We start from the raw sequence: 15,456 nt of genomic DNA on the forward strand, positions 1-15,456 counted from the left end.
AATTTCTCTTCTTCCTTGCGCTTTCTTCTTGCGAGATTTGAGAGAATTGCTCTACGATTTTAGCCAGCTCTTCAGCCAAAGCATCCTGTTTTATTCTTTCATCTCTCCACTCTTTGCGTGTATCAGATGTTCGAATAGTTTGGAAGAGAACAAAGCTGTGACTTTTCTTTGTTCTTTTTGTTGTTCTTCTTTTCCTCTCTGTGTGTTTGATTCGAACTTTACCACTACAAAACTTGTCGTGACGAGATCAAACTATGTACAGTTTCCTAAGGAGATCTTGCTGCCGAATCCAAACAGAAGAATCGATCCTATCCAAGGCACTTGTGACTTTGACGTGGTACTTACGAACTCTCCTCTCGTGCTCTCACGGGTGCGGAATTCCTTCTGGAAATGGAGGAGGAGATCTTCTGGTGACGAGGAACTTCCCCGGCAGTGAATTCCCGACTGGATTCGGCCCCGATGGTACCGAGTGCAGCTTCTCGGCTTGGAAGTCACTCCCGCAGCTGCTGCTTCCTTCCTTGCATCTCAGGAAATGGTGAACAGGAGACTCGGAAGCTACGGCGACTTTGGCCTGGTTTTCATCTGAATCAAACCGAGGAACAAAAGGCCGGTTTTGTGAGGGATCCGCAGCGAAGGAGAACAAGAAGGAATGCTTACCTTGGACAGGAATCCGAGCACAGGACACTTGAGTCGGCTGGAAAACGTAGAAGCAACAGAGCAGCAGCATAAAAGCAGCAACTTTCTTCCAGCTCCTCATGGTAAATACTACAGGGAGTACGCATATATGTCCAGTACTCGCAGAGGACGGCCAGCAACGCTTTTCACCACTGAAACTGGATGGATGACGGCGATCTCTTTCTAGCAATCGAACTGGCGCTGGGAAATACCTTCGAGTCTAGCGCCACTGCTCTGGAGGAAGTATTGGAAATTGCGTCCCGGGTGGATGGGAGCTCTACTTTGGAACAGCACGGGGGGTTGAAAATGGACCAGTAGCTCTGCGTGGTGTTGAAAAAGAAAGCGAAACGTTTTGAGAGCGAGACCGGGCGGAGCTGAGCTGAGCTGGTCAGTGACTTTGATGCGCGACGCTTGACAAAGAGAGCAAGAAATCGAATCAAGCAGCCGCAAGGAAAAGTAACACGGCAGCGAAGAAATCTCCGCGGGGCTCTCGGGATTTATACTCATGACCGCTGGACTGGATCTCATCAGCAGTGTGGACAAGGAATGAGAAAGAAAAAGAAAAGCGAGAGTGATTACGCTAATCAGGAGGAGCCGAGGTGGTGTTAAGCGGGCCACGCAGCGCAGCGTCAGTCAATCAATCAATCAATCTGGGGATGGTAGGACTACAGTTCTCGAAGTTGGCAAACAAACAAGTCGACAATCAAGCAAGCACCAAGAAGAAGAAGAAGAAGAAGAAAGGGGGTGAAGGAAAAAAACGAAAAAAAAAGCCGAGCTTTGCCTGGAGGAAGGGGAAAGAATTGGGAAGGACGACGACGAAGAAGACGAATGGTGTGGTTTTGCAAAGGCGAGAGTGACGAGCGACGCAGCATCCGTGTCTCGTGCCACCCGACACAGCATGCGGCGATCGAGGACTTTGGTCTGGTTGCTTGCTTGGATTTGATCAATCCCCGCGGGATCGAAGAGAAAAGTGTGGGGAGAAGTGCGTAACGGGCTCGCCTTGCCGGTAAGTCTCTCGCAGCATTTGTTTAAGCTCGTGAAATCTAACGCCTTTGTTTTGCATCAGGAGAGGAGGGATTTTAATTGTTCTTCGCTGTCGGGATTAAGCAGCTGGAAGTTTGTTTCTTTTTCTGCGTTTCTCGGACATCGCTGATCAGGCTTCTCTTTAAATACTGGTAAAAATCTCTGTTTTTTTGGTCTTTGCGGAGCTCCAGAGAGGTCAGTCTCGTCACTTTGCTTCAAAGCTCGTTTTAAAGTTTAAACTTCTGGCATTGCTTGACACTTCCAATGGCAGGCTCGAAGGATTCGATCGAGAGAAGCGAGTCTTACTCCCTCTCAACAGGCAGGCAGACATGATCAAGAAAAAACAATTCTCGAGATCGCGAAGATAAATGGCCAGGCCCGTTTTCGAGCTTCTCGCTCGCTCGTTCCAGCGTCGATCTCACAGCAAGTTTACGGAACTCCGGAATCTTTCCCTGTTCCCCATGGCCAAAGGACAACCTTTACAACGAGGGCCGCACAACGTTTTCTCGTTTCGTGAAGTCTTTGCTCAACAAAAGGTTGGCTGCGCTGTCAAAACAAAACCAACAAGAAGATGAAAAGCAGGAAGATCACCGAGAGCCAAAGCCAAAAAACTTAGGTGCCTTGTCAAAGTGTAGACTTTCAGAGACGAAACTCCTTGTTTGTTCTTCGCTTCTTTTTGTTCCTCGTATTGGACTTGCATAAAAAAAAGTCTTTTTTCCTGCAATTTTCCTCTTTTGCTCTTTTCGGATCTTCAGCTTTGCGTGGTGTGCCTGCCTTGTAGCCAGCAAATGGGACCCCGTTGCCTGCTGTTTGCTCGCCTCGCCACTGACACACTGCCATTTTCCATATAAATGTGTCGCGAACGAACTCTTTTGCTCGCTGCTGCTCGTCCTCGCGCACAAATCCTTGGTCTGGTCCCTGTGATTTTTCCATCTCCCCCCACCCCCTATTCTCCATCAGTGTCACGGGCACGAGGAAGCCTTCCAGCAGCATGAGCACCACCACCACCACCACCACCAAACTCTTCCATTATTCCAGCACGATTTTCCCTCTGCTCCAGGCCAAAAGAACCAACCGACGAGACGTTCGTGGAGAAAGCTGACGCACCAGTCCTGTTGTTATCTCGATCGCCCAAAGTCCCCCGATCGATTGAATTCCCCATGTGTGTGCGTGAAGATCTTTCTTTGCGTTCTGACTGTTTGTGAACTTGATCTGAACTTCCTTTTTGTGTTCTCACGGCGATGATTGCTGGCCCCTTCTGGCGAGGAAGACTTGGAGCACGTTTTGGAGCTTTCTAAAGGTGATGGGCTTGGTCACGAAGCTGTCCATCCCGTACTCCACGCACTGCTCCTCGCAGCCCGAGAGTGCGTTTGCGGTCATCGCGACGATTGGCAGCCGGCGACTTAAAGTTTGCTGCTGCTGCTGCTGCTCTGGTTCGTTTTGCTCTTTTGGTGCGTCTGACTGGGAGCTATCTTCGCTCTCCCAGCGCCCCGTTCTCTCGTACAGCCTCACTCGCCTCGTTACTTCCAAGCCATCCAAAACAGGCATGCACACGTCCATGAAAACCTGCAATAACCTCTCAAAAGCTCAGACAACAAGAACAAAAAAGAAAATCAATGCTGTACACACCAGATCATAGCTCCTAGCTTGGATTGCACTTATCGCTTCTTGGCCATTAAATGCGACATCAGCAGTGAGTCCCAGCCGTTTGAGCATGGACAAGGCCACCAATACATTGACCTGCGAACCAACGAACGAGTTAACGCGTTAGAAAACAAGGGAAAACAGAAAAAAAAAACAGTGAATACTTTACCTTGTTGTCTTCGGCCAAGAGAAGCCTTGGCTGCCATCCCGGAGAGCTTAAAACCATTTGAGCCTTCTTGGAATTCTCAACATCAGCCATGAGAGAGCATTCAATGCGAGGAGGTCCACTGGAAGTTCGTCGCAAGCGGCCACCATGTTTCGGCTGTAGGACCACCTCCCTTGTAGTCTTGCTGCTACTGCTATTCCCTTGTAAGAACGCTCTCCTGCCATTATCATCCACGGCCTTACTCGCGAGCGGACAAGAAGCTGTGGTGACAAGGCTACCCTGACTTTGTGGTGCCGGGGCCGAGCTCGATGTGCACGATAAACCGGCTTGTAACTTGTGGAAGTGTGCCGTTGTGTAGGATAGATTGCTTTCTAGATTCGTCGGGCTAGCATGCCGATCCGGCCTTTGCGTGTCACCAGCGCACTTACAGCGCAGAGTAAATGAGAATGTCGACCCCTCACCGACGCGGCTGGACACAAAAATTTGTCCACCCATCAACTCGACCTGGATAGAGAAGTGTCTTTAGTTTTTTGGAGCTTCTATAGCTCGCAAGATTTAGTTTTTCTTGCTTTTATCTTTGCTTACCAGCTGCTTGCATATCGCTAAACCCAGTCCAGTTCCGCCATACTTTCTGGTCGTGGACGAATGGACTTGAGTAAACTTTTCAAACAAGGAGGGGAATGCCTCCTCTGGAATGCCTGCAGGTTTGACGGAAGCATTAGCCGAACTGCTTTTTGCTTTTCTTTGCTCTTACCAATGCCGGTGTCCTCAACTGCAAACTCTAGTAGAATAAAGTTGTGGTCTTCGTTCATGTCCGAAGCCTGACGATCTTTGTCCTGCAAAAACTGTAGAATCGATATTGTCTTTTATAACAGAAGCAAAGACTTTCTTTACGTGCAGTGGCTCTTGGATCCTGTATTCCTGCTCGTCTTCCGGTATCGCCTCCAGAATCTTGGCCTGGGAAAAAAACTTAGCAACTAAGTTGAAGTCACTGGAAATACTGACGATGGTACTTATCGAAATTCACCCTGAGATAAAGTTTCTGATCTTGATTGTTCGCCGACTGGTTTTCACTTGCGTTGTCCAGCCTAGACATATCTTTTCTTCCGCTCTCCGGTAACACATCCCATCTAGCGCTTGTCCCTTTAACAAGATCAAACCGCTGCGGCTTTTTTGAAGTGCGTTCGGACATCTTTCCACATCGTTCGCTCTCAGCATGGTGGGAGTCTTTCAAGACTTTAAGATGAACGCGAACGTGGCCCTCCTTTGTGAACTTGACAGCATTGAACACCTGAAAGATATAAAGATAAACAAGCCCGGGTTTAGAGCGGTATAGAGAGTCATACCAAATTGGTGATAACTTGTTTCAGTCTCAAAGGATCCCCAATTACCTGAGAAAAACCCATCCTTAGTCAACGAGGATGGAAAAACATCCAAAACTAAGCACGTTACTGTAGCTGGAACATCGTCCGATATGTCAACTTCTATCTTGATACCGCGATCTTTGGTGGCTGCAGTGGCTGTTCTCGCTACATGCTTGACAATGATCCTTGGATTGAATTCTCTTTCTTCCAGCTTCATCGTGCCTGGAAGTTTACACCGTGGTGATGTATGACGTTGTGTAGAAAGAAGTTACCTGCTTCAACCTTGCTAAGGTCAAGAATGTCAGATATGATAGCCAGGAGAACATCTCCACTGAAAACCATGGCGTCTACTAGCTCTTTCTGTTCAGAGTCCAAAGATGTAGTTGCCAAAACTTGCGCCATTCCTGTTGACACACGAAGAAGACAATAAAGAATTGGAAAGTGGACGCAGAATTACCTAGTACTCCATTTAGTGGAGTCCGAATCTCGTGAGACATGACCGCTAAAAACGTGTTCTTTGCTTCCATAGCTTCATCTGTAACAAAAATAACACTCATTCTCGTACATTCTTCGAATTTTTCTTTACCTGCTGATTTGATCGCTTGGCGGAGCCCTTGTTCGGTCCTTTCCCATTGTTCTGTTTCTGCTTTCATTTGAGTAAGTTCACGTCTCATCGCTTCCTGCAATGGCAGGAACGAATATAAATGACAAGAAAAGAAACAAAAAAGGCAAAAAAATAACAAAAAAAACGACCACCTGAGACGTTTTATCCACCAAAATGGTTACGACACCTTGAAGCTTTTCTTTCCGCTGTACAGGTTCGCAAACCACACAGAAAGTTCTCGTTGCCCCCGGCCTTTCAACTTTGAACTCTCGTCTTTGAGCAGCTCCACCTCGAATTATTTGATCCTTCATTTCTAGCAGATGAATCACTTCGGGAAGAAAGTCGGCATCTTGCTGTCCTATAATCTCCTGTTACAAGAAACACGAGTTATAATATACATGGACGAGTCCGCTTTAAGAAACCATACCTTTAGAATTGAATCATTCACTCCCCCGTCATAGACTCTGCAAAAGACAACCAAAGAAATAGTTACAAATGCCGGAGCTGAGAAGGCTGAACTTGGTATATGTGCACGAGAGTTTCTCGTCCCAGTAGCTTAATCCAAACGGCATCCCCTCCAGCAAAAGTGTCAAAGCAGTTTCAAACACTTTCACTACTTCAGGAACTTCCAGTGCGTTATCCGCAAGGACTTTGAGCAGCGAGCCATCAAGAGTCTGCGTGAGATTTTCTTCAGCGGATTGGAGGAGCCTTTTGATTCTGGCACGAAGTACTTTGTTCTCTTCAATCAGGCTGCTGAGCACTGCATCCATATCCATATCGATTCCTGCAAGGCGCTTTCCTTTCATCAAAACAGACACTGCGCATTGTGAGTCCTCCATTTTCCTTTATCTCCTTCACCAAACTTAAAGCATTGTATCAACTTGTACCTGCATAGACGACTTCCACGTACACCTACTCTTCAAGAACAAGAAAAACGAGCTTGGAATCCTTCGCCTTCATCTTCTCCATCGCGAACAATGCCTAAGAAGAGAAAGAAAAGAGGAAAAAGCGTCAGTTTTTGCAGCTACCAAGTCACGAAGCACTCACAGATCTTTTGGGCTCGCAGTACGAAAAGAGCATTCCCAGTTGCGCCCCCAGCATAAAGAATCTCACTTTCCAAAATGCTCCACAAAAGTCAGTTTGCCACTCCTCCTTTTCTTGAGCGCGAGGCACTCAAGTTTCACAGGCTCGGCATGCTGGTATCTGCCAAAACTTAAGCCCCAAATAAGAACTTTTTACTCTTCCTTCAATGGTATTCGGCCACCTATACCTGAGAAAGATTTCTTCCCTTCTCGTTGGATCTTGTCTTCGCAGATATTTTTCTCTGCCTCTCAGCTCGGCTCGGGAAAAGATCCAAGTCCAGCGCGGTAAGTGTTGGCCAGCACCACGTAAGGCACGGAATTCGCCGGGACCAAATCCGAGACACGCCGTGCGGCTGCTTGAGCGCGAGACACGTCCTCCAGCGTCCCGCAAGCTCCCAGGAAAACCCTCCACGCAACCTGGTCGGGAAGAAACGGCATGCTCGCGAGCAGCTCCTCGGCATGCTTTAGCTGCCCCGATCTCGCAAAGCTCGCAACTATGGAGCTGTAGTGCTCGGCCGTCGGCTCCAGGCCATAGTCCGAGACCATTGACGCAAAGTAGCCGAGAGCTTCCGCCACCATTCCCCGGTGGCCGCAAGCCGCGAGGAGACACATGAAAGCCACCTCGTCCGGTCGGACTCCGTCAACTTCCATCTCGTGGAACACCCGAATCGCCTCCTCCGTGTGTCCGAGGTGAGCGTAGGCCGCCAGCATTACTGACCACGAGTAGAAGTTCCTCTCCGGCATCTCCTCGAACAGCCTCTCGGCCTCGGCGAGATGACCACCCTGCGAGTTCGTCGCCACCATCGTGTTCCACGACACAACATTCTGCTTGGGCATTCTTGCGAAAAACCTCCTTGCCTCTGTCACGTCGGCCTTCTCCGCAAATCCTCCCACCATGGTCGTCCACGAGAAGACGTCGCGCCCCGGCATCCGATCGAACAAGCGCTTGGCCTCGCAAACATTCCCGGTTCGAGCGTACGTCGCGAGCAGCGAGTTCCAGCTGATCAAGCTCCGCTTCGGCATCCTCTCGAACACGCACCGCGCCTCCTGTATCCGGCAATCGTTGTGCAGGAACGCCGCGAGAAGCAGATTCCACGTCACAACATCCTTGCATGGGACTTGGTAGAACGTTTCTTTCGCTGCTTCCAAATGCCCACACCGGGCAAACGCCTGAAACATCCCGGCCCACGAGACGCTGTCACGCAGAGGCATGGATCTAAACACCGCCTCCGCCTCCGCCACCTTTCCATGCCTCGTAAACGCGAACAACATCGCGTTCCAGCTGACCACGTCCGTCGCAGGCATCTTTTCAAACGCCACCTTTGCGAGCTGCAGTTGCCCACTCCCGGCATATGCAGTGATCATCGCGTTCCATGGCATGGCGCTCCTGGCCGGCGCGAGATCGAACAGGAGCTTCGCGCTGGCGGCGCAACAGACGCGGTCACAGCCTGCGATCATCTCCACCCACGCGATCGTGTCCCGCGCCGGCATGCGGTCGAAGACGCCCTTGGCGGTGTCGAGGCAGCGCTGCTCCGCGAAGCCCTGCAGTAGCGCCGTCCACGCCACGACGTTGCGCTCGGGCATGGCGTCGAAGAAGCGCTTGGCGTCGTCCAGGAGGCCGTGGCGGGCGTGGATGGACGTGATGATCGTCCAGGAGAAGAGATTGGGGTCGGGCATCGAGTGGAAAACGCTGCGCGCGTCGGCGAGGCTAGCGCATTTGCCATACATGTGGATGAGCGTGTTGGCGAGGTAGCGGCTGCCGCGGTGGTGGGCGCTGCCGAGGATTTGGGCGTGGATTCGCCGCCCGGCCTCTAGGTCGTGGTGATCGCCGCATGATCGCAGGAGCGCCGCCAACTGATCTTGCTCCGCGAGGAGGGTCCTCCTCATGAACCGCGCAAGAGATGGATCGTTAAACTCCCATTGTCATCTTTTAAGCTTCCAGAGAATGGAAGGTGATACGATTCTATACGAAGATGGTATTGCCCAGAACGGAAAGTATCACGAGTTGCTTCATATGATCCCATATATCTCTGTGCACACCACATGATTTGATTTAGTTCACATGGTTCACGAGCGAGACAAGCATGGCAGCGTTGGAACTTTCAAATTTTTTTCAAATCTTCCCCCCTGTGCCAGTAAGTACTGAAGCATCATTTTTCTTCTTTGTCCATTGTGTGTGTATTGTTAAACATTTCTCCACCAACTTTATTAATATTACATTCCATTCACCAACTCCAGTAAAATCAGTGATAATAGGGGGTAACTAAAAGCGCACAGTGTCAAAAAAGCATTAATTCTTTTGAGACCCCAGGGAATGTATCAGCAAGCACCAAAGAACGTTTGCAAGTGACAAAACCTTCCAGAGCATAGGCCTAGAGTTGTAGGCTATGATCTTCCTCAAATGTATAGGGGAGAAAACAACATAGAGGAAGGACTTGAAGTATCTTCTTCCACTTTTGTCTGGCTGATCGATCCCTCGGCATTAAGTTGCGTTTCGTCTCCTCTCGTCAATCCTGACTAAACAAAGAGGGGAAAACCGCAAAGAGGAGGAAAAGCCGAGACCTTGTTGTTTGTCCGTGGAAGAAGCGATCAAAGCGCTAGCAACATTCCTCTCCTTTCCTGCCAAGCATAGAAGAGGATAGCATCGAGCGAGTGTAGAGTTTTTTAAGGAGAGGGAAAGATAAAAGAGAGAGAAAGGGGGAAAAGTGGAAGGCAAGGACATCTTACATACCTTGCTTTGCTTTGTTTTTGCGGCTTTTGATGGGAGCAAAATGCCCCCTCCTCCATCACGCCTTTGCTTTGGAGTGCGGGAATGAGATGGTCTTGCTACCGCTGTCGTCGTCGTCGCCGCCGCCCTGTTGGTCGTGGTCGTCTTCGTCTTCGTCTTCGTCTTCGTTTCCGTCTTTGTCACCACCACCGGCGCCTAGAGAGAATGCGGGACGAAGCTGATCATCCTCTCCTCCAGCCAAGCGAAAGCCAGCGGCAGGAAGAACTGGAGCTGGAGCTGGAGCGGCACTCCAAAGTCCTGGTAACTGTGAGCTTGGAGAGCCAGAGCTTGGAGAATCTTTCGTGGGCGGTCACCGTTGCTTCGCGGCCGGGTGATACCGTCGTCGCTCTTCACCTCCTCGAGGACTCGGATTCAGGTGCGCTGGTTGGTTCCAAAGTTTCGTTTTTTCCTCCTCTCTTGTTCACGGCGGCTCTTGAGCTGACTTGGGAAATATCCTTTCTTGCCTCTTGCCTCTTCCCAGAGATCCGTTCCATTGAGAAGCAGTACGAGCGGGCGAGAGCAGGAGTGCTGTCGCTGTTGGAGCAATGCCGGGAGCTGTGCCACTTTAGACAAGTGAACCCATTTTAGATTCTCGGCGGCCATGAATAACCTCGGCTTGCTGGTCTCAGGTTACTACCAACGTCAGGATCGTCCCCACTTTCAATGGACCCAAGGCGGTGCTCCTGGAGCAAGCTGCTTTTCTCGACGCCACCACGCTGGTTTTGAGCTCGTCGGATGTGGCTCCAGATCTCAAGTAAGTTATCAACTCTGGTACTTTCGGATCGTCCTGACGCTTTTCCAATGTCAGGCTGAGCGGCTTCACCGAGTGTGGAGCGCAGTTTCCTGGACCACCGCAAGGCTGCTTAGTTTTCGTTGCTCAAAAAAAGAGAAGAATGAGCAGCAAAAAACTCACCAGCAGCGGCGTGATCTCCGTCCAAGGTGAACTTTTGGTTCCGGACGACCCCCAGCTCGCTGAGAAAGAGCAACGCGACGAATCGGTGCAGAGGCTACTGCCGCATAAAGGGTTTCAGTGTCACATCACCACTGATCCAGTACTGGCTTCTTCCGAGCTTCACTGCTGCAAGGCCGCCCATGCCCGTCTCGATATCCCAAGCGACTACTCTCCCCGGGGTGTTCTCGAGGGGCCGCATTCGGATTCCAACGACGGTGGCGCGTCCCCGGAAGAACAGAGCTCCGGATCATCCCCGGTTTTCCCGCTGCTCGTCTCCACCTCCAGTAATGCCGCTGGTAGAGTGGAGGACCAGCGAGATGAGGAGGAGGAGGAGGAGCTCCAAGCGTCGTGCTTGAATCTGTTTAGGCACATGAAGCGCCACAACACTTTCCCTGCGACACCAGGTTCAGCGGTCCAGCGCCACCGGAAACTCATTCCCAGCTTTAGTTGCAGCTCCGCTCACAGTGGCATGAGATTTTCCAGCTACAACTCGGAGGAGGCGGAGCTCAGCCTGCATTCGATGTGCGCCGCCGGTGACAAGCCCCCCTGGAGATGCTTCACGTACGACGAGATTCTGCTGGCCACAAGCTGCTTCAGTCCTGGTAACTGAAATCCTGTTTTTCTCTGTTTTGCTCAATGTCGACGTCGATCTGGCTGCAGATAATCTCGTTGGGAAGGGTGGCTACGCCGTCGTCTACAAAGGCACCTTATCCGACGGGCAGCTCATTGCAGTGAAGAAGCTCACCAAAGGCGACTCGGAGCAGCATAAAGAAGGCGGCTTTCTCACGGAACTCGGCATCATTGGTCATGTGACTCATCCAAACACGACGCCTCTGATCGGCTTCTGCGTGGAGCGGGGCCTGCACTTGGTCTTCCCCTTCTCCCCCCATGGAAGTCTCGCGTCCGTCCTTCATGGTAAGTCCAGATCTGGTCCGAGTTTCTTCGTTATAACTTCTCTTTTCTTTTCGCAGGAACAAAGTCCAAGGCGTTGGAGTGGTCGGTGCGGAGGAAGATTGCGCTTGGCACTGCCAGAGGTCTTCAGTACCTCCATAAGGTCTGTCCAAGAAGGATAATTCACCGGGATATCAAAGCCTCCAACATACTTCTCGGTCCCGACTTCGAGCCGCAGGTAGCCACTATTTAATCTTCCCAGTCCCCGGATTGGTAAAGTTGTTTGATGCAGATATCTGACTTCGGCCTCGCGAAATGGCTTCCGGAGCAATGGACACATCATACTGTCACTCCCATTGAGGGGACTTTCGGGTGAGCCATCCACTCTTCAAACTGTTTGTGACTTGACAAGTTTGTCCTGAACCAGGTACCTCGCACCGGAATACTTCATGCACGGCATTGTGGACGAGAAAACCGATATATTCGCATATGGAGTGCTGCTTCTCGAGCTCATCACCGGACGGAAGCCGATCGATGCCATGCAACGGAACATAGTTGTCTGGGTACACGAACTTTCTCAAATTCCTCCATTTGCTCAGAGCGTGCCCCTCCGTGTTTTTCCAGGCAAGACCATATCTGGAATCCTGTAGCATCCAAGAGCTGGTTGATCCCGCACTTGCTGGTGCCTACGACTCCAACCAGCTGCGAAAGTTGGTACTGGTTGCCACCCTGTGTGTCCGACAATCCCCTCTTTGGCGGCCCTGCATGAGCCAGGTAACAGTGCACCGCGAAGTCTTTGGTATACCAACACTCGTATTTTTTTCTTCCTTCCTGTTCCTGTCTCCTGGCCAGGTTTTGAAGCTGCTTTCTGACGAGACACTGGACCAGGAGCTTCCAACCAACTGGAGTACTCTAGTCTGCAACGCAACCGACGTTGACGATGAGTACACGAGCAATGAATATCATACTGACATGAACCGGCATAGAGCTCTCGCTCTGGGGACTTGAGAGAACTTTCTATTCTTTCCTCTCTCTATCGTTCTGCTGCTGTTGCTATTGCTATTCCTGCTGGTGATCACTTGTAACATAACCTTCCTGCTGCGTGGAGACTGCCGAACAGAAGACTAATGAGGAGCTGTAATAAACAAGATGTACATTGCTGCCGGCAATTCTTTTGAAAAAAAATAGTCACCTTGAATGAACTTCACATGGTCTATCACTTGCATTCATTGATTGCCCCACAGCCTGTATGATACACCGTATACACAAAAATCGTTAGCTAGATTGATGGTGAAAACGATACCTTTAGTCACGATCTAGCACCGAAAACCTCTACAAACTGCCAGCCAGACCGAGAGCAAGACCACGCACACGACAGCATCGATCGCGAGTATAAACTTCATGCTGCAACAGCACCGCATTCTTTGCCACTGAGCTCTCATCCTCGAGTTCCCCACACTCTTGCCACCCGAGGAGGTTTCCATTGCCTGCGCTGGGCCATCGGACTTGTCGCACCGCTCCATCACCACCTCCCGGAGCTCGTACTGCTTGTGCTTGCTCGACTTGCCCCTGGCGAGCGGCGAGCACGACGACGAGAACTGCGCTTGCGTAGAGTCACCGGACATCCTCCTCTCCAACCGCCCCTTGCCCATCAAAGGCACACTATCGTCGAAAGATTGATCCGAAAAGCCTTCGTAACACTGCCTCCCGGTAGCGTCGTTGATCGCATTTCTCATCACTGGCAAGACGTCACGATCCAAGTGATAGTTTTGGAGCTCGTCTCGATCTTCCTGGAGGCCCCGGAGAAGCAGTAGCCGTCTAAAATCGCTCTGGATTTGGCCCAAGAACGTAAACCCGTGCTCCTTCCCAAAGACTTCGTCAAAGACCCCACAATACGTCAGCGGGGGCTGGATGAGGTAGCACGCCAGGCGATTGTTCGCGGCAAATGTGACGGTCTTGTGCATCGGCGGGAGCGAAGCCAGAGATTCCGCCATGGCGGCTGCAAATCCGGGATCGTCGTCGAGGCACTCGGCTAGAATATTGGTCCCCTGAGCGATGGAAGCGTAGAAAATGAGATTCTGGCCCTCCATTTTCTTCCTGGAATTCGGCATCGCTGGAGCGGCCGGAGCGCGGCGCGCCCGATCGATCGATCGGCTGTAGCTACAGTGATCGAGAGAGAAATACCTGATCGCTATCTCCGCCGGGAGCTCCTTGACTGACCTAAAATAAAGAATGACGAGCACATTTAAGAGGTTTACTAGCTAGAATTTTCCCGCCCATGGGCAGCTCCTAGGGTTTCTTTGGTGGGATCTCTTTGGTCGATCGATCTAGCTAGGCGCATTAAGAAACATCAAGCGCGTGCTTAAAAGTCTTGCCACGGTAAGATGGAGTGGAAGATTTTGATTTTTCTTGCCCGCATTGTTCAATTCAATCACGCTTCTTGAAGAGACGTATGGAAAACGAGATGACACTGATAGGATCTATTTGGAATTTTATTGTTTGCGCAATGCCAGGGTCTTTTTGGTTGAATCGATCAAAGTATCGTAACAATGACAAGCTTTCTCACTGTTCGTTCCTCCCAATACTGCTTTCTAAGGGTAAACTTGTGCTACTTCTCATAATAGCTATAACAGTCTTAACTTCTATGCCTTGGACAATTTGGAAGCACAGGACGTCCACGGATAAAAGAAAAGGTTTGTGAGGCTACTAGAGCTCACCGCCTCAGGTGGAAAACAGTCTCTACAGATAACGCTAACGAAAATCGAAAGCAATCAAGACTGGAATTTCCAGGTGACGATTTCTTCTCGTTTTTTGCGTTTATTTTCTTTAAGATTTTTTTTTTCTTTGTTTTGGTTCTCGTATACTCACGATTTTCCTTGGATTTGAACGTATGGCCAGGCAGAAGATGAGGGTGCGCATATTTTTTGAAGTGCACAATCGCTTCCGCATTGCGACAAGGATCTCTTGAACCAGGCCCGAGGTGAGACGCGTTTGAGGGGGAGGCGGCCAAGAAGGTGATGGTGACCATGCCTTGTCTCTTGCTCTTGCCAAAGTCAGGTGAATCGTCACTCCCAGGCGGACAGATCTCTGGAAGGAGACAAGCCGGGAATTAATCGCTCGCACTAAGCTAGTCACCATACAGTATCACAGGCGTTCTCTGAATCGCAAAGGTAAGTAATCACTCTTTCTCTTTCTCGCTCTCTCTCTTTCTCACCGCTTTGATTTATGAGAGAGCAGGGAACCTGGCCTAGCAACTTGCAACACGCCATGCAATGCGAGAATCGCAACACCTAATATGTATGCACTGTAAGTACAGGAAAAGAGATGCGATTGCAAAGTAGGCATTCATCGTGTCTCATCCTTGGGAGGTAAAAAAACCTTTTTTTTATCTGAGCTTTACACGCATTTTCTTTCGTTTGTCACGATAGAGAAGACGACTGAATCCGGCCCGAGCTCGAATCACTGGCAACTGGACTGCGAGAATGACCGGTCTTCCACCCCGTGGCAGGAGACTTCCCTGTCGCAAGGGTGGCATTTGGCACGATAAGAATGGTACAAATATGCGGCTCTTCGTCTAGTTTTGCGGTCACGGTTTTACGTACAGCGAAGACGAGACAAATGAGCATGGAGCAAAAAGCGAAATAAAATAGAAGCAAACAAACTCCTCGGTATCAACCGTGGTACCGGAGAAACACAAAACCGGGTATGGATTTTTCCGCATTGCATTTACTGTCTCTTGTTTTTGACGAGCATCGTTCTTCCAGGCTTACCATCACCAAAACAGATAAAGGATTCAGACAGCTTGAATGCGGTAAGTCAGGCAGTAAACTCCGCGATTGCGACTTCCACTTCCAAAAACAACAAGGAAATAGAATGAGCACCGCGAGTTTTTCTATCTCGAAGAATTCCAGCAGGAGGAAGAGGAATGGTTCAATGAAGTCCGGAAGGAACTAAAAGAGACAAGCAGGAGAGGTTGGGACTGGATAGCTTCGGCCAAAGCAGATAGGTCCGGGCAGTGCGAAGAGATAGGCCCGGCAATCACCGAGCCAAATCGAGAGCTTAAGATTGCGAAGATAAGATTTGCTTTTAAGGTGCTGTACGTTAGCGTTGTACGAGAGCGATCAAACAACCATACCGATTTGCACTTCTATATAGTTTTCTAGTTGGTGGAAAAAGGGAAAGTTGGAATCAAAGTAGAATATGCGCAATTTGGACACGTGGCCTTATCCGTGGTATTGTGATATGATTTGAATGGTGAGCATCCCACCGCGGGAGAGAACTGTGTGTG

The 15,456-nt window shown here is 50.1% G+C and overlaps 5 protein-coding genes and 2 long non-coding RNA genes across 12 annotated transcripts; 2 read left to right on the forward strand and 5 right to left on the reverse strand.

The window, feature by feature from the left end:
• Positions 1 to 19: 19 nt before the first annotated feature.
• Positions 20 to 1,670, reverse strand: LOC9651512. Its single transcript, XM_024677315.1, has 2 exons — positions 888 to 1,670; positions 20 to 765 (listed from the first exon to the last, which is right to left on the reverse strand). Exons 1-2 carry the CDS (start codon positions 1,201 to 1,203, stop codon positions 365 to 367), a joined length of 717 nt encoding a protein of 238 aa, XP_024533083.1. The 5' UTR covers positions 1,204 to 1,670; the 3' UTR covers positions 20 to 364.
• A 250-nt stretch (positions 1,671 to 1,920) lies between these two features.
• Positions 1,921 to 6,787, reverse strand: LOC9651513 (histidine kinase 5). 4 transcript variants are annotated; one of them, XM_024677303.1, is made up of 18 exons: positions 6,747 to 6,787; positions 6,524 to 6,679; positions 6,364 to 6,457; positions 5,996 to 6,293; positions 5,904 to 5,940; positions 5,629 to 5,844; positions 5,459 to 5,552; positions 5,330 to 5,407; positions 5,145 to 5,276; positions 4,961 to 5,094; positions 4,855 to 4,899; positions 4,514 to 4,799; positions 4,398 to 4,465; positions 4,263 to 4,344; positions 4,094 to 4,206; positions 3,512 to 4,012; positions 3,328 to 3,438; positions 1,921 to 3,264 (listed from the first exon to the last, which is right to left on the reverse strand). In XM_024677303.1, the coding sequence occupies exons 4-18, from the start codon at positions 6,280 to 6,282 to the stop codon at positions 2,932 to 2,934; spliced, it is 2,517 nt and encodes an 838-aa protein (XP_024533071.1). In that variant the 5' UTR covers positions 6,283 to 6,293; positions 6,364 to 6,457; positions 6,524 to 6,679; positions 6,747 to 6,787; the 3' UTR covers positions 1,921 to 2,931. The 4 variants fall into 4 exon arrangements, with proteins under 4 accessions (XP_024533071.1, XP_024533074.1, XP_024533073.1 ...); XM_024677306.1 differs by having other exon boundaries at positions 1,924 to 3,264; positions 5,996 to 6,275; positions 6,524 to 6,787; XM_024677305.1 differs by having other exon boundaries at positions 1,924 to 3,264; positions 4,403 to 4,465; positions 4,536 to 4,799; positions 6,524 to 6,787.
• Positions 6,788 to 6,807: 20 nt separating this feature from the next.
• Positions 6,808 to 8,445, reverse strand: LOC9651514 (pentatricopeptide repeat-containing protein At4g02750). Its single transcript, XM_002972494.2, has one exon. The coding sequence runs from the start codon at positions 8,443 to 8,445 to the stop codon at positions 6,808 to 6,810; it is 1,638 nt and encodes a 545-aa protein (XP_002972540.2).
• A 292-nt stretch (positions 8,446 to 8,737) lies between these two features.
• On the reverse strand, positions 8,738 to 9,388 carry LOC112347093. The gene is made up of 2 exons (XR_002992664.1): positions 9,290 to 9,388; positions 8,738 to 9,177 (listed from the first exon to the last, which is right to left on the reverse strand). It is a non-coding gene; the product is annotated as an uncharacterized LOC112347093 (long non-coding RNA).
• LOC9651515 (receptor-like cytosolic serine/threonine-protein kinase RBK1) lies at positions 9,173 to 12,370 on the forward strand. Its single transcript, XM_002972290.2, has 10 exons — positions 9,173 to 9,701; positions 9,807 to 9,898; positions 9,955 to 10,079; positions 10,134 to 10,879; positions 10,938 to 11,192; positions 11,249 to 11,406; positions 11,461 to 11,540; positions 11,596 to 11,731; positions 11,793 to 11,942; positions 12,021 to 12,370. The coding sequence occupies exons 1-10, from the start codon at positions 9,371 to 9,373 to the stop codon at positions 12,174 to 12,176; spliced, it is 2,229 nt and encodes a 742-aa protein (XP_002972336.2). The 5' UTR covers positions 9,173 to 9,370; the 3' UTR covers positions 12,177 to 12,370.
• Positions 12,116 to 13,460, reverse strand: LOC9650845 (phytolongin Phyl1.1). 3 transcript variants are annotated; one of them, XR_002992663.1, is made up of 3 exons: positions 12,472 to 13,460; positions 12,361 to 12,413; positions 12,116 to 12,303 (listed from the first exon to the last, which is right to left on the reverse strand). XR_002992663.1 is itself a non-coding variant. In XM_002972495.2 (2 exons), the coding sequence occupies exon 1, from the start codon at positions 13,277 to 13,279 to the stop codon at positions 12,485 to 12,487; it is 795 nt and encodes a 264-aa protein (XP_002972541.1). In that variant the 5' UTR covers positions 13,280 to 13,460; the 3' UTR covers positions 12,302 to 12,413; positions 12,472 to 12,484. The 3 variants fall into 3 exon arrangements, 1 of the variants encoding a protein (XP_002972541.1); XR_002992662.1 differs by having other exon boundaries at positions 12,361 to 13,460; XM_002972495.2 differs by having other exon boundaries at positions 12,302 to 12,413.
• A 1,295-nt stretch (positions 13,461 to 14,755) lies between these two features.
• On the forward strand, positions 14,756 to 15,267 carry LOC9651516. The gene is made up of 2 exons (XR_002992665.1): positions 14,756 to 14,871; positions 14,933 to 15,267. It is a non-coding gene; the product is annotated as an uncharacterized LOC9651516 (long non-coding RNA).
• Positions 15,268 to 15,456: the final 189 nt, after the last annotated feature.

Source organism: Selaginella moellendorffii, unplaced genomic scaffold, assembly GCF_000143415.4.
Source record: "Selaginella moellendorffii unplaced genomic scaffold, v1.0 SELMOscaffold_19, whole genome shotgun sequence".
In the NCBI taxonomy this organism is placed as follows: domain Eukaryota; kingdom Viridiplantae; phylum Streptophyta; class Lycopodiopsida; order Selaginellales; family Selaginellaceae; genus Selaginella; species Selaginella moellendorffii.